This window comes from Salmo salar, chromosome ssa11 (assembly GCF_905237065.1).
Source record: "Salmo salar chromosome ssa11, Ssal_v3.1, whole genome shotgun sequence".
Classification (NCBI taxonomy): Eukaryota; Metazoa; Chordata; class Actinopteri; order Salmoniformes; family Salmonidae; genus Salmo; species Salmo salar.
This window is the reverse complement of record NC_059452.1, coordinates 21281794-21308108: the sequence shown is the minus strand read 5'-3', so window position 1 is coordinate 21308108 and position 26315 is coordinate 21281794. Positions and strand designations below refer to the sequence as shown.

Sequence of the window (26315 nt, the reverse complement as noted above, 5' to 3'; positions counted from 1 at the left end):
TCCTAGCCACTGTGCTTCTACACATGCATTGCTTGCTGTTTGGGGTTTTAGGCTGGGTTTCTGTACAGCACTTTGATATATCAATAAGAAGGGCTATATAAATACATTTGATTTGATCAAACAACCCAACATTTGCTATCCGATGCCAACCAGTCTTGCTAGCTATCTAGGTTAGCAAACCAGCCTGTGTTATTGGATTAATACGTATAGCCATAGTCCTCCTGTCAAGAGGCTAGTTAGGTAATTTAAGGTATGTTGGCCTACCTACCATATGAATCTACTGATGGCGGGACAGTTGGCCTAATATATGACCTAAACACTCATCATAATGTGAAAAGGAAGCTTGCTAACATTACTGTAGACTTTCTGATATGTTATGGTGTTTGAGACAGTTGAATCCCTCATGCGAATGTACTACGGAATTACTATACAAAACCTATGCTCGTTGTAGAAGGTACTATGTAGGGATTGTGTAGTGAATATGTAGGTCATGCACTAATCAAGATACACAAGTAGAGTTCAGTAGGAAAACCATAGTGTTTCAAGTAGTAATCATGTAGAGTTTTACTACTTGATGTTGTTAGTATAAATAAGTAGTCAAAACACTACAGCTTTACTACACAGGCTTTTCATTAGTAATCAGGTAGAGCTTTTACAACTTGATGTTGGTAGTAAATAAGTATCACAACACTACAGCCAGACTACACTGGCTTTTCGCGATCGCAGAAGAAGACATAACAGGAAGTATTTGGTTGTTGTTAGATAGCTACTGTTTTTGACAATCCCTAATGTAATCATCTTCCATCCTTCGTCATCCTGGCTTTTATAACCCTTATGCTGGTACCATCTGTATATTATCTTTCCATCTTGATTTATGAATACGTTCATGTCGTTGTTTAGCCGTGTATTTAACTTTTATCCACATCAAAAAGATTGCTAGCCAAAACGGTTTTAGCCGTTGTCATAGAGATGTAATAGCTTTTAGCCTAGCTCTATGCTAGCACCATTGAAATGTAGCTACAGTATATAGCCTCATGATACCTAATAAGTGCATTTGTATGCAAATGTACAGTATTTTCATATTGGTATACTTACCCATTCGTCTTACCTCTTTTGACATGTTGCCAAGGAGGCCCTCGACATAAAAAGACTGGAGGCCATTGTTGGTAAGATTAACATTGTTTATCAAATGTTTTTCTTTGTTGTCTTATGTGACCTATGTTAGCAGATTATTAATAATGGCATTAATTGGATTACCACACAATGCCTACATACTACTGCTGCATATCTTTATTTTCTAAAAGTTACGTGGTGCAGAAATGTGACTGCAACAAAAAAGAGGATCTGAAGATAGTTAAGTCAAAGACCTCAAAGGGTTTAACAAAAAAGTGTAAATATGTAATTAATGTAATAATAATAAAAAGTGCAATAACGTGCACTAGTCTAGTAGTGACAGTAGTGATTTTGAATAGATTTCAATAGTAATTCAAAAGGGTTTATGTAGTAAATGAAAAAGGATCAGGAGTAATTCAGTAGTGACACAACACACTCGGATGGCACTGGCAGTAGTAATTAAATAGGAATGAATAGGCATACAGTAGTAATGTGTAGGCGTTGTGTAGTAATCCAATAGTGAACATGTAGGAATTGTGTGGGTATGCGTAGATTTTAAGTAGTAGATACCCAAAAGCTCAGTAGCTGCACAGTAGTCATTAAGGGAGATTTATGTAGTGATTTGAGTAGGAAATATGTAGTGTTCACCAGTAGTGAAACATCCCAATGTATCACTCATTCCTACCGGTACTTAAATAACTACATAAATCACTACTGGTTTACTACACATCTCAATAGCAATCAAGTAGTAAAACCAGTAGGTTTAGTGTAGATCTTGAGTAGTAGGGATGAGTAGTAATTCAGTAGTACTTTTCATGAGGGATCAAGGGGACCGCAGCTAGTATCAGTAACACACTCTCATGTTTCACAGGGAAAATGGCAAGCAGTTTCTTCAAGCTGTTGTCCTCTCGGAAGTGCAACATAGGAGTCCTGTCTCTTAGTGGAGTATGGTCATTTGCTACAGCAGGGTTTTTTCTGAACAGAGAGCATGTCACCACAGGAGCTCAAATCAGGAGGCTGTACCCTGCCAGGTAATCCAGTTATCCCAGACAGACAGTGACAGAGCCCAGTGTCTACATTCTCCAACACTTATTCATTCGTTAAGGGTGTGCTATCATTGCACCCCCTTTTTGTCTGTACTTATTTCAATAGTGTTACCAACCTTCAATTTCTCTTGAGTTCTCTGATTTACGCAAACACATCCGCTGCAAGGCCAGTCACGTCATAACTTCCCTCTATGCCAAGCTGTGTGCCTATGGACAATGTTATCCAGACAGGATTGGACAACCCTGGGCACCCCTTCATAAAGACTGTTGGCATGGTAGCCAGAGACGAGGAGTCCTATCGGGATGGATCACAACGGCCTGTGTGGTCTGCGTCTTTTCACAGTGAATTGGTATGCCTACTACCTATCTTGCTGGAACTTCAGTGTATTTTTTAAATCTAATGGCAGTCACTGTGAAATAGATTTTCTAAAGCTACTACACATATTGGAGCGTCACCCATTCCTTATAAATGTGTTATACAGATAAAACCTAGATGAAAGGGGATCAACTGCAGCTTTTAATTCTGCCTTGAAGTGAGGGAAAGTGCTCTGCAGACTCTTAATAGCAGAGTCTCCCAATATTCCACCTTTTTGTGTGTAGAGAGGAGAAGTATTGAAAGGAAAGAATAACAGAAGCCCTTGCTTTGTGATCGCTGTTGGTTACGAAAGTTTCATTTATTTAAGGCCATACATTTATACACAATCTCTCCCCACAGACCTGGATGCCAGCAAGGTACAGAATGATGGGAATGTCCATGGATATAAGTATAGAAATGTCATTGCTTCAACCACCCTGGTACCAGACCTACATATCTACATTCTAAACTGTTCAAGTGAGCCAGTACTTACCATAGTCCGGGCAGGTCAGTTTGATGAGCGCTACATGTCAACGTCACATGGACGTGTCTGAGCATCTGAGCCTGCCCTCTGCCTGTTGCTGGGCGGAGTGCCGGGAGGTGGAGCTGGGGGTGGACACCCTCAACAGCCTGCAAGGGGAACTCAAGGGACAGTACAGATGACTGACCAGGAGCAGCAGCTGCTCATTGATGTGAGAAAAACACATTCTGCACCACACACTGCGTTGGAAAATTGTTTTTATTTGTTTAATTTCCTTATTCTATCACAGATGCATAACACTTGTTTTTGGAGTTCACAGGATCACTTCCTGTTTGATATACCAGTGTCCCCGATCTTGACCTGTGCAGGAATGGCCAGGGATTGGCCAGATGCACAGGGCATTTGGTAAGTATAATGGTTGGATAAAAGCAGAACTCTAAAATCAAATCAAATGTATTTATATAGCCCTTCTTACATCAGCTGATATCTCAAAGTGCTGTACAGAAACTCAGCCTAAAACCCCAAACGGCAAGCAATGCAGGTGTAGAAGCACGGTGGCTAGGAAAAACTCCCTAAAACCAAACGATAGAAAGCATTTTAGAAGCGCTGAAACCTATGGAGATAACCCGTTGGTCTTGAAAGGCACAACAACCAGGAGAACCACACCCGGGTCATCTAGATGGAGAAGGGCAGCGACATGAAGAGGATGTTTGAGAGGTTCTACAGGGGACTCGAGGTGAGCCCAGCAGAATCAGTGATTGGATTCATTGCCTACACCCACACGTTAACTGTGTCTTAAATGACAAACCTTTCATACTTGTGTCTTTTTATGAGCTGTTGTTGTCATCACCACCAGGTGGAGAGGTTGATCATGGAGAATGGGAGGGAGTTCATGTGGAGCGAGAGGCTGGGTTACATCCTCACCTGCCACTCCAACCTGGGCACAGGACTCAGGGCAACCTGCCTCGTCTCAGCAAGGTCTGGCCCTTACCACCTCACTCACCTATGGGTTGACACATGAACAGTCGTATGAAGAAACTGTGCTCAGGGGATCCCTGTGCTGAGCTGTCCTTCTCAAATTCCAGGATCCTAAGTTCTCTGTTTTTCTGTTGTTTTTTTACTGGGATGCTCGTTTTCAGAAGATACTGGACAACCTGCTTCTGCAGAAGCGAGGTACGGGCGGCGTGGACGCCGCAGCTGTGAGAACAACCTTTGACATCTCTAACCTGGCCAGACTGGGTGAGTCAGAGGTAAGACACTGCATCACTACACCACAGAATAGAATGCACAAGTGACAATCATAATATTCAGCTTTAATAGGCAGTTGTAGAGTGTTGAAAGAGAATGCTATGTGGGTTTGTGTGTTGTATGTAGGTCCAGCTGGTTCAGAATGTGATTGATGGGGTTAAATACCTGATTGCGTGCGACAAGAGACTGGAGCGAGATCAGGATATCCAAATCCCTGCACCCATCTCACAGTTCAGGTAGAGAGAGACTGGCCTTGCAGATGCCCCGACTTGCGATTTTACATTGACAAACAATATACTTCAATAAAGCTATATAAATCCAAATCATTAACTGTGGTCCTCCAAATACTTTACCTGAATAGCAGCTATAAACTCTTCAGCTATATATCAATACATTCAAATTAAACTTGGGGATCGACCGGTATTTGTCGTGTACTATATAAAATTAGGTGCTTGCCGTCACCATATTGCATCTAATCCTCTGAATTGTGTCCTACTGCCCTATTTTCCAAGAGGTGCTTTTATATCGAATTTAATGAGTGCCCTCCTCACTGTAACCACAGTAACAGAGTAGCATACTCCCAAACATACAGACACATCAGAATTGTGCATACAGAGTATGTCAGGCATTAGAATAGCATGAGGTGAAGGGTTCATTCCAGGATACAAATGGAACACAGTTCAAAATGTTTGGTTTATTTTTAAGTACAAATGTTACAATTTGATAAAAGGTCAAAGAACAAATAAATACAAATGGGTTACTGTGTGTTTTACGGTAGTTGCCATAACATACAGCATAGAGACAATAAGCACACAGTGAGGCTGTCAGCTGACCGTGTTGCCGGGGCCACATTCCTCCCTGTGGACGCAAACAAAACACATAGCACAGTGATATCACTACCACATAGTTACTATTAAACATGACATTATGATGATGATATTGGTATGCTATTACAGACAAATAACATAAATCATTGAACAACCCCCATCAATAAGACCAACAAGTTCTTTCTCTCTTTCTCATAAGATGATCTTTATCCATGTCCCTGAGTCCTGAACCTTTGAATCCTTACACCCCCCTGTGAATCCTACCCCGTGAATCCTTACCCCTGTGCTCTAGCAGGACATCCCCCCTCGTACTGCGCCAGGCCCAAGGCATGTCTCTGCCCACTGCTTCTCTGTGACCACCCAAGCCTGCTCCACATTCAGCCATGACAACTGGACCGCACTGAATACCACCTGACAGACACACACACATCGTGCATCAACTAACAAAATGGGATGTGGTTTGGAGAGCATTATGTAAACAGCATTATCCAAATCAGCTCTTAAGTATCCTGAGGTGAACCAGAGAGAGACTCACAGCCATCTTTGTGGGGGGAATCAGGGCGATAGCGTCGGGGATGAGCCCCTCCACCTGCTCCTGTACCAGAGCAGACAGAACCATGTCCTCCAGACCCGCTGGACAGAGGGAGGGAGGGAGAGAGGACTCATGTAATGAGTGTGCGTGCGAGAGGGGTGGATTCACCGGTCACTACTAACTAACTATTCCTTAGATTTAAGGATCAAATATACTGAATATAAAACAATAAAGCTTGCTGAGTTTAAACCCCTGCCCAATTTGAACAGCTGTACCTGCTAGTGTGCCGATCTCAGTGAAGACCTCTGGGCCCCAGGTACTGACGGGGCCAAAGGCCTCTGGAGAGACGGGCGGTCAGAGCCTCCATTTGCTGCTCTGAACACGGCAGGGCCAGCTCCCTCAGGAACAGAGCAGCCATGCTGTCAAACAGCAGGAGGACTCATTAGGACTGGGTTGATGGAAGCATTATCACCAAGTGGAATCAGACAGCAAAAAATGATATTTTTGCCTTTTGCACTATAGGCTGAGCTTTATTCACAAGGTATGTGATCTAATATTTATGTGGTTAAAATAAAGTGTGTATTTCTAATACATGACTGACCTGAGGTTGTAGGGGTCCAGTCTGTTGATCTCTGACAGTGTGAAACCACAGAGCAAGTGTCCTAGAGAAGCCACTTTTACAGCTCCGAGCTGCTCCACCTTCAACTTCCGCTTCCGCATCACACCAACAACTGCTGCTCTCATCTGAAACGAGACACAGGGTTGGAGAGTCAAACAACCTACACCAGGAGTGGGCAACCCTCCACACTACAAATATCACACCTGAGATTGGAATATGAGAGCCTCGTCACCATTTTGGGGCTCCAGTCGGTCAGAGTCCCCAGGTAGGCCAGGACACCCAGGTCAGTCAGGTTAGTGTCCTGGAGCTCTCTCTCCCCCAGCTCAGTGACCAGACAGCCGAGCCCCAGGACCTGCTCTGGCCTCAGGCCTCTAACTGGACTGTAGGCCTGGAGGAGGGTGAAGGATAGTGCACAAGATACACAACACATTTCCACTGTCAATCTTTAGCAGGCAGTGATGAAAACCAAAACGTCTCCGATGTTCTGAAACTAACCTGCCTGAGCTTTACCCACAGTGCTCTGCGCCGCTCAGGGCTCAGTGAAGCGTCCAGACCTATGACCTCCACGCACTGCCTCAACTCCTCCTCCGCCATCCGGCTCAGCTGATTGGCTGTCCATGCTGAGGGGAAGGTGCCTCATGTCGCCACAGCTTGGGACTGGCACTGGATAGATGACATGAGACCGCAATGAGTTTAGAACCACAATGCATTATCATCAAGCTTTCCCTTCAGAGCTAGTGGGTATGATACATTTGTGATATAGAGAGTGGATCAATGATGACCTTTTCTCCTCCTGCTCTGTGCTCTGACGACCCCTCGTATGAGGCTGTGGATCCTCTCTCTCTGGCCCTGCTGGTCCACACACTGGGACACACAGGCCTGACCCACATCACTGTTCTCCCAGCGCCACTGACCTGCCAGAACCTCCTCCACCGTGTCTGCACTCAGCACCACCTGATATATGGTAGTAAAACACACACTTAGCACATCCTGCTAAAAGTACACGCATACAGTACTGCAGGGCTTTATTTGTCATCACCCAATGATAAAGTGATAGTCATTATAAAGGCACTTGATGTTTCGCCCATTGGAGCCCTCACCAGTGGGATGGAGTTGATCTGTTTTGGAGAGAGAGTAAATAACAGTCTGCCAACAAGCTCCACATCCCCAACCGTCCAGGCCGATGCCTCTCTACAACACACACACACACACACACCAGCTTTCTGTTATAAATGCATACATGACAGATACCCACAAGCCCTGAGCTGCCATAACCAGCTCACAACCACCCCAGGCCTCCCACTCTGCCATCTTCTAAAAGAGACCCAGCTGTCTCTCACCCCAGCAGGTCTCTCCCAGTAAGCAGAGCAGCCATTTCCTTCAGGGTGTCCCAGGGCAGGCAGTACCCCCTCAGCTCATCCAGCCGCAGCCCCAGGGCCCCTCTGTCCACCAGCCCCAGGGTGTCCCTGTCCAGGAAGGGCAACAGGGGCCCCAGGAGGTCCAAAGAGGCTCCCCCTCAGCCAGGCCCTGAGAGGTGCCCTGGGTGGACACACCAAAACACAGTTACTACGGTATAATTACTGCAGGTACTACAGTATAATGACTCTACAGCTGACAACAAAGCACAATCCGTTTAGCTGATTATTAAGTATTGTAATGCCATGCATTCCAACCCTGAATCATTTGGATGAATTGATCAATGTGTATGTTTTATTAATCAGGAGGATTTCGTGCTAATAATATAATAGTCTCTCCTCACCAGCACAGTGATGGCCTTTTCTGCTAAGGCCATCTGCTTATGACGGGGCAGCTTGAGGAAGTCCACAAAGTGCTGCTGAATGTGAGCCAGGATGGCTGTCAGTGAAGTATTAGACAGGCTCTCAATCAGGTTCACCCTGGGACAGCAGAAATAACCAGATTCATCTTGTATAGAGAAAGATTAAATGTTGGGCCATTTATACAATATATTTTGGAGTGAATGATTTCGTACGGTAATTCTGCAGCAAACCAGGGACTTATACCATCCAGGTCTTCCTCTGGTCTTTGCCGCAGCTCCTCTACAACGCATTTCCTCTGGTAACAAAGCACAAAACATCTGAACAAACAAGTATGAAATAGGAAGCTCTGAATAATTCCAGGAATACTTTTCTTGACAGAAAGATGTATCTAAATATAGATAAAAGGAAGGAGTGAGAGGGAAAGAGAAGGGGAGGAGGACACGAGGGATACCATGTGGGTAGCTTGTGGTTCCTCACCAGAGCTGGTCTCACCCCTCCTGGCAACTCACTGACAAACTGAAGCAACTCTGAAAAATCAGTTTCATTGGTCCAAAGCTTTAGCCAATCACAGCTCATTCCACCAGCAATATGACCCAAGTCCCTAAAGACCAAATAGATGATTGGATGAATAATTTGTCTCTGGAAGATTGCATTTGTAATCCAGGTGAGGGAAACCGAATAAAACTGGGTACTGACTGAGTCTCTAGTTTTGTCATGAAATGATTTGCATGAATATCACATGATATTCAATAACACAGCACATACCCATGACACCTAATAACATTTGACTTACTCTACAGTTTCTCTGGTAATGATTTCAGATTGATGGGTCCTCTTGAAAAGGAGTTGAGCCTATATTATTCAGAAAGACAGTGTGTGTGAGAGAAAACAGGTGGTGAAAGGAATGTAATCTATTTAAGGTAGGCATTACTAATTTATATTCCCCCTCCTGACTATTGTACTACATCCAAACCAATTTGCTTGATGACGGCTGAGGCGTATGGATCATTAATATCCTGAATGGCTCATCTGAAGCAATACCAATGATTTGCAGATTAATGGGAGCCCAGGCCCACACTGGCTGCATGGCTTTCCCTCTAGAGCAACAACAGTAATGATGCTATACCATAGCCAAAGGAGTGGGTGTTTATGTAGTGTTGTATGTTCAGACGGAGCATAGTGGAGATGGATGTGCACCTGTTGGGGGGACCAGGGCAGGTCTCTGTACAGGCTCATATCTCTCAGGAATGTCTCTCCATCCAGAACCTCTATCAGCTCCATCAGGGGCACAAACGGCAGGAGACATTGGAGCTGCACTGTGAAGTTCCTTGAGTTGCTGGCTAAAGCCTTTAACTGTTGGGGCTACAGGTTAGCAATGAACCCCGAGACGGGATTGCTAACAAGGCTGGAAATTCAAAACATCAAAAATCTAATAATTTCAATTTCTCAAACAATCAACTATTTTACACAATTTAAAAGATAAACATCTCCTTAATCTAACCACATTGTTCGATTTTCAAAGAGGCTTTACGGCAAAAGCATAAAGTTAGATTATGTTAGGACAGTACATAGCCACAAAAGTACAAACATCCAGTTTCAATTCAAGGTCAGGCGTCACCAAAAGCAGAAACCAGCTAAAATTATGCACCAACCTTTGACAATCTCCATCAGATGACACTCCTAGGACATTATGTTATACAATACATGCATTTTTTGTTCCATCAAGTTCATATTTATATCCAAAAACAGAATTTTACAGTAGCGTGAAATTCAGATTTTTTTCTTCTCTGAAATGCTTCCGGTGAACATAACAAAATTACTATTCGAAAACATTGGTAAATTATAATATTGTCATTCAAAGAATAATATATTATCATCTCGTAATTGCTACCGAATGGCCAGATCTCAAAATAACTTTACTGGGAAAATCACATTTTGCAATAAACGGGGTGCTATGCTAAGAACAATAAGCTATGCTATACAGTTAGCATCATCTAATATCGATAATAACATTGTAAATATCCCCTTACCTTTGATTATCTCCATCAGAAGGCACTGCCAGGAATCCCAGGTCCAGAACAAATGTGGTTTCTTTTGACAAAGTTCATAATTTATGTCCAAATAACACCAAGTAGTTAGCGTTCATTATGCTCCCACAAAACGTGGTGGGGGGGGTGTAAAATCACGCCGAAAAGCTAAATAATCTATTTACGTTCGTTCAAACATGTCAAACGTTGTTTAGCATTAATCTTTTGGTCCATTTTTAACGTTAAACATCAGTAATATTTTCACACAACCTATCCTATGTCTAGATAAACAATTATGACAAACTCACGCTTCTCAGATTTATGATTTATGCGCAGGCGCAAAAAAATGAAGGGACGACATGTCAACTTCCCTGCATTCTAATTTGCTCTCTGTTTATCATAGACGCTTCAAACGACTTTATAAAGATCGTTGACATCTAGTGGAAGCCGTAGGTGTTGCGAAATGAATCCTTTCTCACTATGGTATCTATAAAACAATGACACTAAATAGTACAGTCACAAAATTCACATTTTTTTAAATCTATTTTTCACAGGTTTTTGCCTGCAATATGAGTTTTGTTATACTTACAGACACCATTCAAACTGTTTTAGAAAATTCAGAGTATTTTCTATCCGAATGTGTTAATAATATGCATATCCTAGCTTCTGAGTTGGTGTAGGAGGCAGTTAAAAATGGGCACATATTTTTTTCAAAATGTCTCAATACTGCCCCCTAGCCCCAACAGGTAAAAAAAAAAAAAAAGCAATGGAATAAACAATTGAATATGTGCCTGAGTAATGGTAATAGGTTAAGTACTGTACTTATGGAATTACTTCCAGGTAAATTCACAATTGACTAGTGGTTTAGGCGTATAAGGTAGTTCATGATTGACAGCATAATTGGTTGGTTGGCATTTAAATTCCACCATCTCTTTACTGTGTCATCATCTGCTCTCAGTGTGGTAAGAAAGACAATGTAGAGCCACTGGAAATGATGAATAAAGAACAGTTTGGCAGAGAGGAGAAAGTAATCTCCCCACCGAGAAACAAGAGCACCATACCTCCTGCAGTGCCCTGTGGAGCATGGCTCTATGGGCAGGCTTCAGGTCAGCCAGTAGAGTGCTCCAGCACTGGCAGTGAGTGGTTCCACTGATCTCGGACCAGTGTATGCCTCTGAGCACAGCAGGGGACAGGCCATGCAGTAAGGGCTTCAGCCTGCACAGTGTATCCATGGTGAGCTGACAAGGAGAGGATCACCATGGAAATATGGCCTCGTAAGAATGCACAACAAGCTGTGTAGATTAAAACATAACTGAAGAGATCACTAATAAGCCTTTCTTACATTTGTGTCTTGTGAAATTTTGGATAATATCTGGAACGCCTGGGGGAAGTTAAAAACAACATGTAATGTTCGCTCAGCAGAAAACAACATACCGGTAGATTCAGTGTGTAGGCATAGTCCATGCAGTGCTGACCTGTGCTGGGGAGAAGCTGGGCAGGCCTGGTTGTTTTAGCAGGTCCAAGAGCTGTAGTGAGGGCAGTGACTGCAGGAAGGAAGCCCCTAGCTGGGGCAGTAGGCCCCTGAGGGTGGCCAGTGCTGGAGGAGGTAGAGTGCTGGCGTTCAGAGGCTGTACTGCCTGGACCAGCCAGAGGGACAGCTGAACATGGCAAGAGCAGGATCAAGTGTCAGAGCCCCTCACATATGATATGGACTGTATACATATACAATGGCAATACTGATATTTTTACTGATATCCTAACAGGTGTGTTGGAGGAAAAAATTGTCATACAGCCACAAAATGAACTTGGAACTTTTGGAGTGCATCCCAATTTTTTACATGCAATTCTCTCTCACCCTGCCTGAAGCACTGATGAGTCCCTCAGACACACAGAGAGCTAGCTGCTGCCAAAGAGCAGAGGACACAGGGGAAGCCAGCAGAAACGGACGCAGCTCCTCTGGTTTCAGGTAACAAACCAGAACTCCCAGCCTGTTAAGAAATAATGCCCTCGTCTCTCTGGTATAATACTCTGGTAACTGCACAAAGGGACACTGTGGCTCTGGTCAGAACTAGAGCACTATATGCGGAATAGGTTACAACTTGAGACAAAAGACCCTACCTCGATACGTTATCACTGGTGAAGTTCCTTTTTTTAATGAATAGAGTCCGTAGAACATGGCGACCCCTTGTTCCATCCAGACTGGAGTTTCCCAGAAACTCCACCAGGGGACTCAGCTTAAGGAGGGACATGATGACAGAGTAATGCCAATACAGTACACATTACTTCATGAAAATATCTGTAGAGTAGATAAGGAATGAGATGTCTAACCTGGTCTGATGTCAGCTGCTGAAATTGGCTGACTGGGAGGTGTGGGAGTAGTGGGAGTAGTGGGAGGATGGAGCTGAGGAAGTACGGTGGCCAGGAAGGGACATCTCCCACCACACTGGACTGCAGGAGCCTCTTCACAAACGCCTGTTTCTGTGGAGACTTCATCTCTGTGCTGTGGTCACGGATCGCCATCGACCTATGATACAACACAGAACCAGTCAACCTTTGACCTTTGGCTTAAAATGGCAGCTCAGGCCTAGTAACTCACAGGCTGGTGTTGACTATCAGGGAGGTGGGGAAGCTCATGATGTCAGAGACGGACATGAAAGGTATAAACTGTGATAGGTCGACGAAGAGGTCAGGGGTCACACGAGGGAACTTGTGGATGAAGGCGGACGTCATGGTCTCCATGGCCTGCAGTTCTCTCTGCGAGGACTGGGGGAGACAGTGGTCTTTATTGACAGTAGTAGTAACTTAGTAACATCCCTACTTTCCAGCATCCATTGCTAAACTGAGAGTGTTTGAGGACAAACCTGAGTGGTCTCTACGTGCAGCTGGTCCCAGCTCTGGTGCATGTGAGACAGAAACCTCTTCACCGCATCTTTCTCTGCTGACATCACCAGTGTGCGGATACTCTCCCTGGGCATTTGGAGGTACTCCTGGAGAGAAAACAATGTTCACCTTAATACAGGTAACCAGTCAATCTGCATCTAAGATCTCAACTAACCGTTTTATAAAGGTGTACAGTACCTGCATTAGGACTCTGAGGGCAGAGGAGTTGTCCTCTCTCTCAATGAGGTCCCATAATACAGGCTGTCAGGACAGAGGAGGCATTCACATTACCTTCATGTGTCTATGTTTGTGTGTATGTGTTCTGTGTATAAGGTATGCGGCTTACACTGAAGCAGCTGAGCAGGTCCTCTTTGAGAGCTGCGCTCTGCTCCCTGCGCAGGAACAAGCCCACGGTTTGGAGCACGCTCAGTGAGGCGTTGGGACGCAGAGTCGCCCAGAATGAGGCGTTGTCAAGGAGACTGGAGAGGAGGATGGCCTGACCCAGGCCCTGCCTCACCTCCCCCTCCCCCTCATCCAGCCCCGCCGAGAGCCCCACCACAAAGTCCAGTACCCTCAGCACATACCCCACAGCCCCCACCCAGCCTCCTCGCTCACCCCCATCCACCTCACACACACTCAGCCTGTGCAGTGCCTCCACCAGCAGCGGAGCAGGACTCTCACACAGCTGTGATTTGTCAATGTCGTACGGCGCCGGGAGCATGTCAAAGAACCACTGGAGGAAGCACTTCCTGTCCTCCTGCTCTACATCCAAGTCAACGCAAAGGTCAGAGAGCTGAGGATAGGCTGGGAGTAGCAGGCGGTAGAGGGTGGCATTGCTACAAACGTACTCCCTCAGCCCCTCTGTACTGCCACAGAGCTCCAGTAGGGTGGCGTTGGTGAAATACTGCAGGCTCCACTTCCTGTAGTTACATATGTCTTCTATGGATTCAGGGTGGGAGGAGTTGTGGAGTCTGGAGCAGTACTCTGCAGCCCAGCTGCCCTCCGGAAGGGATGTGTGGGAGGGATGGGCCTCAGGGGACTCGCTGCCACACAGGGCTGAGACCAGAGCAGAAATGTTGGGCAGGAAGCAGCGTCTGAAGTCCTGGGCGCTGAGGGACCTGGTGCCCAGCTGGGCTAGGCAGGCTTCGTCAGGCCCTAGGCTGTCCCCGCACTCCACCACCTCCCCTGACAGCTGCACACACAGGTCACCTATACTGGACTGGTTGAAGTAGTGGTAGTCCATCTCTGCAGCCTGCAAACATCATAGGCAGAATGTAGTTAGACATTGTGGAGAAGTTAAAAAAGTGAGTTGGGAACCCAACTCTTTTGCATTCAGTAGTGGGCTTTGATCATGGACTGTACCTGGTGTGCTCGCTGCAGCCAAAAGGAGGAGTTGGCACACACAGTATTGTTGAACTGGTGGGTGAAGAACTCGCTGCAGACGTGGACCCACAAGAAGTCATCCTCGGCTGCAGACAGGTACCAGGCGGCGTCAGAACACGTGGCGTGCAGGTCGGGTCCCACCTGACCAACCTCCGGGTTCACAGACCCATCGTCCCCGTCAAATAGGTTACAGTAAAGGAACACAGTGAAGTTGGACACCCCAGTAAGGCCTGGGATAGAGGCGTTGCATGCTGCTTCCAGGATCTCTGCTGAGGCAAAGTACCCCATTTCTCTCAGGTGGCTGTGGCCAACTTCTACTGCCTCAGACTGGGGCTTGAGGAGACGGGAACGGCGGGGTACTGGGGTTGAGCTGTGTGGTTGTTTCTGTTTGGGCGCCCTGCGGGGTGACAGGGCTGGTCTAGGGCGAGAGGGGTGTGGTGGGGTTCTGGGGTCCCCTGTCTCACCCTCTATTGAGGGGCAAGAGAGGAAGGGAGGGGTGCTGGGAGGGCCCTGCGAGTTGAAGCCCAGAGCCTGAGCATTCCACGTGACATTATGTCTGATCCCCCTACAAATCACGGACAAGGGGAGAGAGTATGGTAAACTATGATACGACAAACAACATATATTTTCTATTAACCTCATATTCTTTGTGAGGGAAAATGATCAAATGAAACCATCATGATGTATGATATGTTTGTCCATACTGTAGATTATATTATAATCTTCGTTTTTTTCTCGATTACTTACCATAAGATTAGCTGTCTCAGGTCACCTTTGCAAAGATGGATAAAAGGGACTTTAATGGAAAATCACAGACAGTGTAAGAGAGCTACTGAATATTATGGTAGATCAATGGTGGAAAAAGCGACTTGCACCATACAATCGGGCCTGATGTAACAGCATAGCTGGGCTCACAATGCCCAGGAGATAGTGTTACTGGCATCAATGAGAGGGCAAAGAGATTAGCCAGGGCATGGGATGCAGGGTAACACCGATCCTCTCAATGACTAACATGGCCATTATGATTTTAAAGCAGTGTCAGTCCAAACACTCTCATGTGTCATGTGTTTCACTCTAAATCATCCATGACTAATGAGTAAGAGCTGTTTGAGACATTATCAGCTTAGTATGAATGGAAATGAAATTCAAGAGACTTTGAACAACATGTATGACCCATCTCTGACATGTGTTTTATAAGAACAGTAAAAGTAAGAGCATGTATACTTAAAACAAAGATATAAACGCAACATGTAAAGTGTTGGACCCATTTTTCATGAGCTGAAAGAAAAGATCCCAGAAATGTTCCATACGCACAAAAAGCTTATTTCTCTCAAATGTTGTGCACAAATTTCTTTACATCCCTGTTAGTGAGCATTTCTCCTTTGCCAAAATAATCCATCCACCTGGACAGATGTGTCATATCAAGAAGCTTATTAAACAGCATGATCATTAATTACACAGGCGCACCTTGTGCTGGGAACAATAAAATGTGCAGTTTTGTCACACAGCACAATGCCACAGATTGCCACTGAGCTGCCTCTCAATGCCACTTTTGAGGGAGTGTGCAATTGGCATGCTGACTGCAGGAATATCAACAGAGCTGTTGCCAGATAATTGAATGTTAATTTCTCTACCATAAGCCGACCTCCAACATCGTTTTAGAGAATTTGGTAGAACATCCTGAGTGGCGCAGCGGTCTAAAGCACTGCATCTCAGTGCAAGAGGTGTCACTACAGTCCCTGGTTCAAATCCAGGCTGTATCACATCTGGCTGTGATTGGGAGTCCCATAGGGTGGTGCACAATTGGCCCAGCGTCGTCTGGGGTAGGCTGTCATTGTAAATAAGTATTTGTTCTTAACTGACTTGCCTAGTTAAATAAAGGTTCAATTAAATCCAACCACAGCCCACGTGTGACCACGCTATCCCAGGACTGCCACATCTGAGATTATTTCTGTCTGTAAAAAGCCCTTTTGTGGGGAAGAACTAATTCTGATTGGCTGGGCCTGGCTCCCAGTACGGAATGAAATGTATGCATTCACTACTGTAAGTCGCTCTGGATAAGAGCGTCTGCTAAATGACTAAAATGTAAAAAAATGTGTGTGGGCCTATGCCCGCCCATGGCTGTGCCCCTGCCCAGTAATGTGAAATCCATAGATTATGGCCTAATGAATTTATTTCAATTGACTGATTGCATTCAATGAACTGTAACTCAGTAAAATCTTTGAAATTGTTGCATGTTGAGTTTATATTTTTGTTTAGTATAGCTAGCCACCAGGGTTGAGGCACAATTCCAGTTGAATTCAGTGAAATAACAAAATCCTCAAGGAAAGAAATAGGAACATTGAATTTAATTGAATTTCAGCTCATCCACTGAATTGACTAAATTGAAATGGAACTGACCACAACCTTTTGGTGATGGGGAGCATCATGGACTCACCTACGGAGCATCTGCCCTTATGTTTGGGCTGTGGCACGTCCACCACGCTGCTGACATCATCAAGCAGTGCCATGGTAACACGGGACACCTTTCTCCTCAGGTTGCCGTACATGTCCCTTCTGTCCCCAATGTCCCCTTGAGTGGCATTCCCAGACAACCCCTCCTCTCTCAGGGCCTTGGGGGGCATGCTGAAGGGTTTCAGGCGCCCAAAAGCAGCCGAGCCCCCTCTCTGGTCGGCCCCCATCCCTGCAAGGTGCAGGTTCACCACGGGCTTCCAGTTGCGTGTCTCCATGAAGCGGAGGAACTGTGTTAGCCAGCTGACACTGAAGGCACATTCACTGCGGCCCCTCAGGGCACAGATGAAGCCCTGCAGCCCGGCGCTGGCCTGGCCATAGGTCCCGCTGACCAGCGCCTGCAGGGCCACCTCCAGCAGGGCACTCACTGTCCTCCAGTTCTGGGACAGGAAGTCAAGCAGGGGCTTGTGGGGTTGCCGCTCAGACAGGGACATAAGGCTCTGCAGAAGCCCCAGCAGGCCGTCCCAGTGAGAGCTGCCTCTCAGGGACAGGAACCAGTCCTGGAGTCTGACGCTGGGCCTGGGGGGCTCCCGGCTGTCCCACTGGCTCAGCGCAGCACCCTCTTCTGACTGGATGAAGGACTATAATACCTTACCCCACAGTTGTTCCTCGTCAGAGACAAGCTGTCGCTCCTCCAGCTCAGCACCCATCTCCTGGAGGTACATGGAGATATTGTAGAGGAAGCCTGACAGACGGTGCCTGTCCACAGGCTTCTGGAGGGAGGGGACGCCCATGCTCTTACTGGGCAGGAGGCCCAGGGTCTTCAGACTTCCCATGATGCTCCTCACCACGCTGTGGACCTGCTGGTCTTGGGTTCTCTCCGGGGAGGCAGGCTCTTTGCTAGGATACCACCCCCCTCCTTTACGCAATATTGATTCTAACTCCTTGAAAATGGGCTCTCTTTGGTCCTCTTTTTTACTTGCTGGAAGTGATGTTGAAAAGCCATATTTTGAGCATGATACAGCAAACATGATTAATATCAAGGCACCATCACACCATTACACTACATCATAACAAGAAATTGTAAGATACAGTCTCCTCACCTGAACTCTTGGTGGATGTATTTCTCAGTAAAACAACCAACAATGTGATGCGCATGACCCTAAACACTGCCATCTTCTCTACCACCTCCAAGCCAGTGCTGATGATGTCACAGTGATGTCACGTCTGTGGCCTAAGTCTGAGTGATGTCATATCCCTGAGTTTGGACTACATCCCCTGTTACAGCCTTCCTCTGGTAATGGGTTGGGGTCAGTGGGGTGGACACAGGGAGTAGAGTGTTTCATTGTAGAGTGGACATTAAACCTTAATGACAGGCCACCATCACCTGAGCACCTTCCCTCTAACAATAGAGGTGTATTACCATGGATTTAAATCAACTGAGGTATATTCTTTATCCTTTCTATGAACTTGAAGCAGTTTTGAGTGAGACTTTGAAATATGAAATGCACAGAAGGATTTCAAATACTGGTACTAAATAAGTTGTTCATCTATCCAGAAATATTATCTTTTCAAATGGGTCTTAGACATTATGAGAGTATGAAGATAGGTTAACATTTGCCACCTATGCATCTCTATCCATACACTTGGGAGTTGTTTAATGTCCCAAAAATACTAAACAGCAGTCATCTGCAATAGGAGTTCAAAAGGAGTATAAAGAGAATTATAATTGTTTGTACTCACCGATGATGCTCCATTCAGTTCTTCAAATCCTTGAAAATGTGTTTATAAGGCTTTGTGAATATAATCTAAGTTCCAGGTATAAATGTGCACTAAAACAAGGTTATATTACCTCTTTTCTCTCTGTCTGTCCCTCTCACTTTCAACTTCTCTCCCTCTCTCTGTTTCCCTGTCAGCCCCTCCCACTCCTACTCTCCCTCTCTGTGTTTATCTTGTTTTGTGCACCTGCTCACCCAGACCCTGAGATGCAGTTGGATGAATTAGGACCATAGTTTAGCCTCATATTTCAGTGGTATCCCCCTATCTTGTGCCAGCTAACTGTTTTCTAAAGTGAGATTAACGCAATGGAGGACAGGACAATGGACAGGACAATGGATAAAGTGTTTTCTGTACGGCGCTAAGGTTGCATGTGTATGAACAAAAATAAACTTTAACAAAACTCTATGACTCTGTCATACTGTAGAGGTGGTCCCTTCTATCAGGGTATTTACCGTAATTTCCGGACTATTAAGCGCATCCACTGAATTTTTTTAAATATATTATTTTGAACATAAATAAGCCGCACATGTCTATAAGCCGCAGGTGCCTACCGGTACATTGAAACAAATGAACTTTACACAGGCTTTAACGAAACACGGCTTGTAACAAAAAATAAATAGGCTTTAACGAAACACGGCTTGTAACAAAAAGAAATAGGCTTTAACAAAACACGGCTTGTAACAAAAATAAATAGGCTTTAACAAAACACGGCTTGTAACAAAAAATAAATAGGCTTTAACAAAACACGGCTTGTAACAAAAAAGAAATAGGCTTTAACGAAACACGGCTTGTAACAAAAATAAATAGGCTTTAACAAAACACGGCTTGTAACAAAAATAGGCTTTAACAAAACACGACTTGTAACAAAAATAAATAGGCTTTAACAAAACACGGCTTGTAACAAAAATAAATAGGCTTTAACAAAACACGGCTTGTAACAAAAATAAAAAATTAGCAGTAAGCTTTACCAGTAGTTGTCTTTTTGCACTGAGTCAATTCCTCACGCTGCTGTTTCCAACGTCTTATCATCGACTCATTAAGACCAAGCTCCCGTGCAGCAGCTCTATTTCCTTTTCCAACAGCCAGATCAATCGCCTTCAACTTGAAAGCTGCATCATATGCATTTCTCCGTGTCTTTGCCATGATGAGGGTGACAAAATGACTACCGTAATCAGAATGATGGGAAGTTTGAGAGCGCTCGATTTAATCTAAACAGTAAACAAAAAAGTTGTTTGACCTTAACACGTTCGGCAATTTCATTGGTCTAATGAAAGCTTCATGCCGCCAAAAAACTGAGCACGTCACAGAATGTGTTTTTTTGGAGAAAGCGGGAAAAATCCATATATTAGCCGCGTCATTGTTTAAGCCGCGAGGTTCAAAGCGTGGGAAAAAAGTTGCGGCTTATAGTCCGGTACTATAAAAGGTTTAGATTTCTCCATGACATGTGAAACAATCCACTTTTGGAAAGAATAAAACAAACTTGTTTTGCTATATTTCAATAGCTCTTTGCATCTAATATGTTGATTTCAATGTTGTTTTGAAACAATCCCAGGGTCAGGACTGTCACCTTGATGCACAAGCAGGGTGAAAATCTGGATGGTATTAATCACACCCAGGTTATCTCTCCCATTCTCTAGCTGTCCCATGTCTCCCACTGACTAATTCTCTATTGAGCTGTTTCTCAGCTAGGGCTCATCCTATGTGACTCTGGGTCTGTGGAGTATAGGTTTACCCAGAGGGCCAAGCCAGCGCCTCTCTGTGGGCTGTCACAGAGCAGACACATCCATCCTCCGGTCACTGCAGCCACACAATCAGGCCCTGTACTGGGCCGCAGCGGCAGGCTCCCTGGTGTCAGACCGCTGTCTGCAGGCCCCGTAACCTGAGTGGGGCAAGTGAAAGGATCCCTCCCTGCCCCCCTGGCCCTTTAACTCTGTGTCACTGTGGCCTGTTGTGGAACAATAACTTCCTCTTGTATTATTGATGCTGTAGGGAACAGCAGTCAGTCAGCACTGTGGGGTTCAGTTGGCTAAAGGAATATATAATGAGAAACAGGATAGTGCCAGCCTCTCTATCTGTGTGCCTGCAGAACACACAGCACACTGGGGAGACAAAACAGAGGGTGCTGGAGAGACAAGGGACCTGTTTGAATACTTGAAGAGGGCATCCTTCCCATAGAGATAGAGTAGCTATCTCTATGATCCATCCATCCTCCCCTCTTGAAATAATCACTGGTTGGATGGGTGAAGGCAAGGATTCCACCAAATATCTTTCACCAATCCAGTCATGTCAGATCAGGGACTATTTCAAGGTAGGGAAGATTTAAGAATGCATTTTCAAAGTGAACAAGTGTTCATGAAACGTAATCTCAAAATGACGGACGAACAGGTGGAAACAATTGATTTTAAGAGCTCACTGTTTTGGTGGCAGAGTAGAGCGAAGGCCCCGTCCGATCGTAGCTATGCTTACCCACTACAAAATGAAAATTGCCTTGTTACAACAGGGTAGGGAATTGAAGAACACCCCCATTCTCTATTAATGAACAATTTCCTCATGAAATAGTGGAGAGACGACGTGCCCTGTGCCCCACTTTCAAAAGGCTCCAAGCAGAGAAGCAGAATGCTCGTCTAGTGGTCGATACATTATATGTAAATAATCAAAAATGTTCAAGGACTCGAATATTACAGCTACCTCCTGTTGAAGTAGGCCCCGATACATATTTGCACCGCATTACACAGTACAAATATGGATTCATAGTTTTTTTTTACAAAAACCGTGGACTATGTGGACTTAAAATTAGGTTAGATTTATGGTAATGTAGAATGGGTGTGATGAACTTATCCTTTTTCTATTTAGGCAATATGGAACTTTGGACTATATGGACGTAATATCAGGTTTTGATTTAGGGGAAGGCGAGGATGGGTAAGGCTCACCCTTTTTTTTCTTTAGGTATAGGAGGCCATGTGCGCCAAATGAGAACAAAGATCTGCTATGAAATGTAATCGCCACTAGGGGACAGTACACTCAAGATAATGAAAATGGTACATTGGTCCTTGGCAAATATTGTAAATCACAATTGTTATCAATGATGGAGTCAATTGTGGTCTCAGTCTCAAGACCATTGGAGACCACAAAGCCTAAATGTGTTTTGCCTAGATCTGGGACTGAAGAAATGTGGTATTGGTCCGACCCTCGCTGGCTGCAACCTGGTCTCAGAGCATTTCATATGATTCTTTATGTAAATGTAAGACACTCCATTTAGTATGATATGTTATGTTTCGTATGGTATGTATTCATTTGTGGATGTTCATCATCCATTTTGTATGATATTGTGTGTAACGAATTACAATTTGTAATGATATGTTATGAATTGCAATTTGTTGTGACTAATGTTAGCTAGGCTAGGAGTTAGGGGTTAGGGTTTAGGTTAAAGTTAGGTTAAAGGGTTGAGGTTGGGATTAGGGGAAGGGGAAGGGTTAGCTAACATGCTAAGTAGTGGCAAAATAGCTTAAAAGTAATACATAGATGACAAGTTGCTAATTAGCTAAAATGCTAATGTTGTCCGTGATGAGATTCGAGCCCGCAACCTTTGGGGTTATATGCCCACTGATTCACCCCAACCAACCACCCTCATTTTTGCCTTCTGTCTTATGTAACAATACCAAACTTAACATATCATACTAATTTGAATGTCCTGGATTTACATTTACTATGTTACGTCTATTCTATGAGACCAGGCTGGACCCTCTTACACCTATGTCATAACAGCTCTATTTTCCAAATCATCTGTATGCTAATTCCTGGTGATTTTATGAATCATTATATTACCTTTATTGTGTCAACAATGTTCTTGGACCACATGAAGAAGTTGGTAGAGACTAAATTAAAATGTACTAAGCTCTGTAATTTTACTAATAGGACCTACAAAGACAATGTGGGTACAGTCTGAGCTTCTCCTTGTGAACTTGACAGGTTACATGATGTTTACCTTTTCAGGAGCTTCATTTGTTTAGCAGGAAAAGAGGTAATTTGGCTTCAGCTATCTTTCACAGATCACAAAAGAATGCTTCCTCATTGGTGGGCTGAACAGGCACAGGTACTGAGAGACCTCTCTGATTGGTGGGCTGTACAGGCACAGGCACTGAGCCAACTGATTTGTGGGTGTGTACACGTACTTGATGTCAGGTACATGATAGACAGGAGCAGCAAAGGCCTGAGATTCAATCTGTCTCTCACTGTTGAAATAAACCTACCATTAAAATTATAGACTGATCATTTCTTTGTCAGTGGGCAAGCGTACAAAATCAGCAGGGGATCAAATACTTTTTTCCCTCACTGTACCTCGTGAAATAAAACACGGAATAAACGCACACCAGAAATAGTGCGTCAAACATGACACGTAACACGAAACACTCTCACACAAAGGCCCTCTCCTATTCTCGCTATACACCAAGTCACTTGGCTCTGTCATATCCTCACATGGTCTCTCCTATCATTGCTACGCAGACGACACACAATTAATCTTCTCCTTTCCCCCTTCTGATAACCAGGTGGTGAATCGCATCTCTGCATGTCTGGCAGACATATCAGTGTGGATGACGGATCACCACCTCAAGCTGAACCTCGGCAAGACGGAGCTGCTCTTCCTCCCGGGGAAGGACTGCCCTTTCCATGATCTCGCCATCACGGTGGACAACTCCATTGTGTCCTCCTCCCAGAGTGCTAAGAGCCTCGGCGTGACCCTGGACAACACCCTGTCGTTCTCCACTAACATCAAGGCGGTGACCCGATCCTGTAGGTTCATGCTATACAACATTCGCAGAGTACGACCCTGCCTTACACAGGAAGCGGCGCAGGTCCTAATCCAGGCACTTGTCATCTCCCGTCTGGATTACTGCAACTCCCTGTTGGCGGGGCTCCCTGCCTGTGCCATTAAACCCCTACAACTCATCCAGAACGCCGCAGCCCGTCTGGTGTTCAACCTTCCCAAGTTCTCTCACGTCACCCCGCTCCTCCGCACACTCCACTGGCTTCCAGTTGAAGCTCGCATCTGCTACAAGATCATGGTGCTTGCCTATGGAGCTGTGAGGGGAACGGCACCTCCGTACCTTCAGGCTCTGATCAGGCCCTACACCCAAACAAGGGCACTGCGTTCATCCACCTCTGGCCTGCTGGCCCCCCTACCTCTGCGGAAGCACAGTTCCCGCTCAGCCCAGTCAAAACTGTTCGCTGCTCTGGCACCCCAATGGTGGAACAAGCTCCCTCACGACGCCAGGACAGCGGAGTCAATCACCACCTTCCGTAGACACCTGAAACCCCACCTCTTTAAGGAATACCTGGGATAGGATATAGTAATCCTTAAACCCCCCCCAAAAAAAAATAAGATATAGATGTACTATTGTAAAGTGGTTGTTCCACTGGATATCATAAGGTGAATGCACCAATTTGTAAGTCGCTCTGGATAAGAGCGTCTGCTAAATGACGTAAATGTTAAAAAAATGTAAATGTAAAGACATGAGGGGGAACAGAGGAATAAATACATGTAGTGTGATTGGGGAATGACTTCGGCGGAAATCGTGACATGTACATACTACCTCAATCAGTCTCACTAACCGATGTCTGTATGTAGCCTCGCTACCTTTATACCCTCGCTACTGTATATACCATGTCTTTTTACTGTTGTTTTATTTCTTTACCTACCTATTGTTCACCTAATACCTTTTTTGCACTATTGGTTAGAGCCCGTAAGTAAGCATTTCACTGTAAGTTGTATTCGGCGCACGTGACAAATAAACTTTGATTTTGATTTGATTTGAGTACTGCAGGCAGCACCACAGTAACCTCTCCAGCCTGCTCTCTAAGACAGAGCAGCTCCAAACCCAACAGCAGATCTCAGAAGCCCAGACGGACCATGTGTGGATGGGTCTGCTCTTCCTGGCTGGCGAGTGGCTGTGGAGCACCAGGCATGTACCGGGGGGAAGCTGCCCCACTGCCCCGCCCAACACATCAACTGTGGGACTCTGGCCAAGATGGGAGAGCACTGGGGAACCTGGGACTGTGAGGACAGGCTGAACTTCCTCTGCTCCACGAAGAATGAAGAAAAGACAGCCTTCTAGGCCTCTCTTTTACCATGATGACCAATGTTCCCGCTAAGCTGCACGTGGGTGCACAATAGCCCCGAGACTGCCACGCAGATCCCCCAGGACTGCCGCACAGAAGAAATATCAGCCCATGGAGAGAAGCACGAGATTGAACTTCACTGAACTGTCTAGCGTTTTCCTTGTTAGTTAACACTATCAACGTTTCCCTTTACTGTGGCAATTGTGATCGAATCAACACAATATTAGCCAATTTCAATGCAACATACAGAAACAAAATGAACGATGCACGAGATTTTGTTGTAGGCAGAACGCATCGGAGTAGGATTCCATTGCATTGACAAGCAGGACTCGACCCATTCTCTACACAGACCGGTGCGGCATAACCAATCAGTTGCAGTATACCTATTTTGCAAATAGAGCAGTGCCATATATGGATCTGTGCCATTTACTTTGAGCTGGACTGTGTTTACAGCATGAGCGGTCGTGAGTAGATGCACTTGTTTTGAGATCAAAGCGAGAGCTGCATGTAGCCAAGTGTGCACATTTTGCTCATATCCTTTGCTAGTTAGTGAGTTATTAGCCCAGTTATATATCATTTGTAGTCAGCAATAGGGGAAGGATTGCTTCCTACAACAGCACAAAATGTGTACATTTCCTGATATCTTTGAAAAGTTAGTATTGAATAAACTAAGTAGCTAATATGCAGAGGGTAGCATAATTTGTCTGATTCTCTGTAATAATTGTATGGAATAATAATAATAATAATAATAATAATGCATTTTATTTTGTAAAACATTGAGGATGACTTGTAACATTGTATGTTTCTTGGTAACTTGGTAGTGTAAAACGATTGGATAAATCATCTAAAAGTACTCTCACTTATGCACAAGTATTGTCTTACTTTTTGGATATTTTTTTAATTGAACCTTTATTTAACTAGGCAAGTTAGTTAACAAGCTGAAAGACTTAAAGAGGTTCATCCCTGGCCTTCCTCCACTGGGTTATAGAAGTGGCAGATTCAGCAGGCTGCTAGCACTCCATGACTGTCTGAAAGTCTACCGTCGATCCGCAGGCATTACTTTTATCGAGAATTTTGATACCTTTTGGCAACAGAAAATATTTTTCAGGGATGATGGAATTCACCCAAATCACCTTGGCGCGTGAACACTATCTAATCACTACAAGGCAGCTCTAAGAAATTGACTCTGCTATGGCTAGAAAGGAGGCTACTGCCATTAGCACTTTTACAAATGTGTATTGTAAAGTGAAGCCGCTGCTGTCACAGGTTGTCACGGCTGTTTGAAAGAGCGGACCAAAATGCAGCGTGTTCGTAGTTCCACATATTTATTAAAAGTGAAACTGAATGCAATACACTGAAATACTTGAAAATACACAACAAACCGTGACGCAGAGAGGACAACACACTACTCAAAAGACAATAACCCACAAACCACAATGAGAAAAACCCCTACTTAAATATGATCTCTAATCAGAGGCAATCCCAACATAGAAATAGACAAACTAGAACTTAAGCATAGAAATAGAAAACATAGAAAAACAAAAAAACACCCCCTGTCACACCCTGCCCTACACTACTATAGAAAATTACATCTTACTAGGGTCAGGACGTGACACAGATAATCACTAATATTATTACGTCTCAACGCCCCCAGCAAACAGTGATAGATAAACAAAATG

The 26315-nt window shown here is 44.7% G+C and overlaps 2 protein-coding genes and 1 pseudogene across 2 annotated transcripts; 1 reads left to right on the top strand and 2 right to left on the bottom strand.

Moving 5' to 3' along the window:
• LOC106562247 (creatine kinase S-type, mitochondrial-like) lies at positions 1-4569 on the top strand (annotated as a pseudogene).
• A 348-nt stretch (positions 4570-4917) lies between these two features.
• On the bottom strand, positions 4918-18775 carry LOC106562259 (stereocilin). Its single transcript, XM_045690370.1, is given in 26 exon segments — positions 4918-5101; positions 5350-5481; positions 5606-5703; positions 5878-5951; positions 5953-6021; positions 6204-6346; positions 6454-6609; positions 6793-6884; positions 7004-7175; positions 7981-8116; positions 8212-8294; positions 9197-9361; positions 11088-11264; positions 11472-11684; positions 11882-12014; positions 12145-12260; positions 12355-12550; positions 12623-12789; positions 12888-13013; positions 13105-13167; positions 13253-14158; positions 14269-14854; positions 15037-15061; positions 16727-17722; positions 17844-18034; positions 18484-18775. Coding segments are annotated over 23 exon segments (4527 nt in total). The 5' UTR covers positions 17235-17722; positions 17844-18034; positions 18484-18775; the 3' UTR covers positions 4918-5101; positions 5350-5358.
• LOC106562246 (stereocilin) lies at positions 6866-9565 on the bottom strand. Its single transcript, XM_014127007.2, has 9 exons — positions 9197-9565; positions 8793-8851; positions 8477-8600; positions 8212-8294; positions 7981-8116; positions 7562-7760; positions 7322-7412; positions 7004-7175; positions 6866-6884 (listed from the first exon to the last, which is right to left on the bottom strand). The coding sequence occupies exons 1-6, from the start codon at positions 9278-9280 to the stop codon at positions 7632-7634; spliced, it is 615 nt and encodes a 204-aa protein (XP_013982482.1). The 5' UTR covers positions 9281-9565; the 3' UTR covers positions 6866-6884; positions 7004-7175; positions 7322-7412; positions 7562-7631.
• Positions 18776-26315: the final 7540 nt, after the last annotated feature.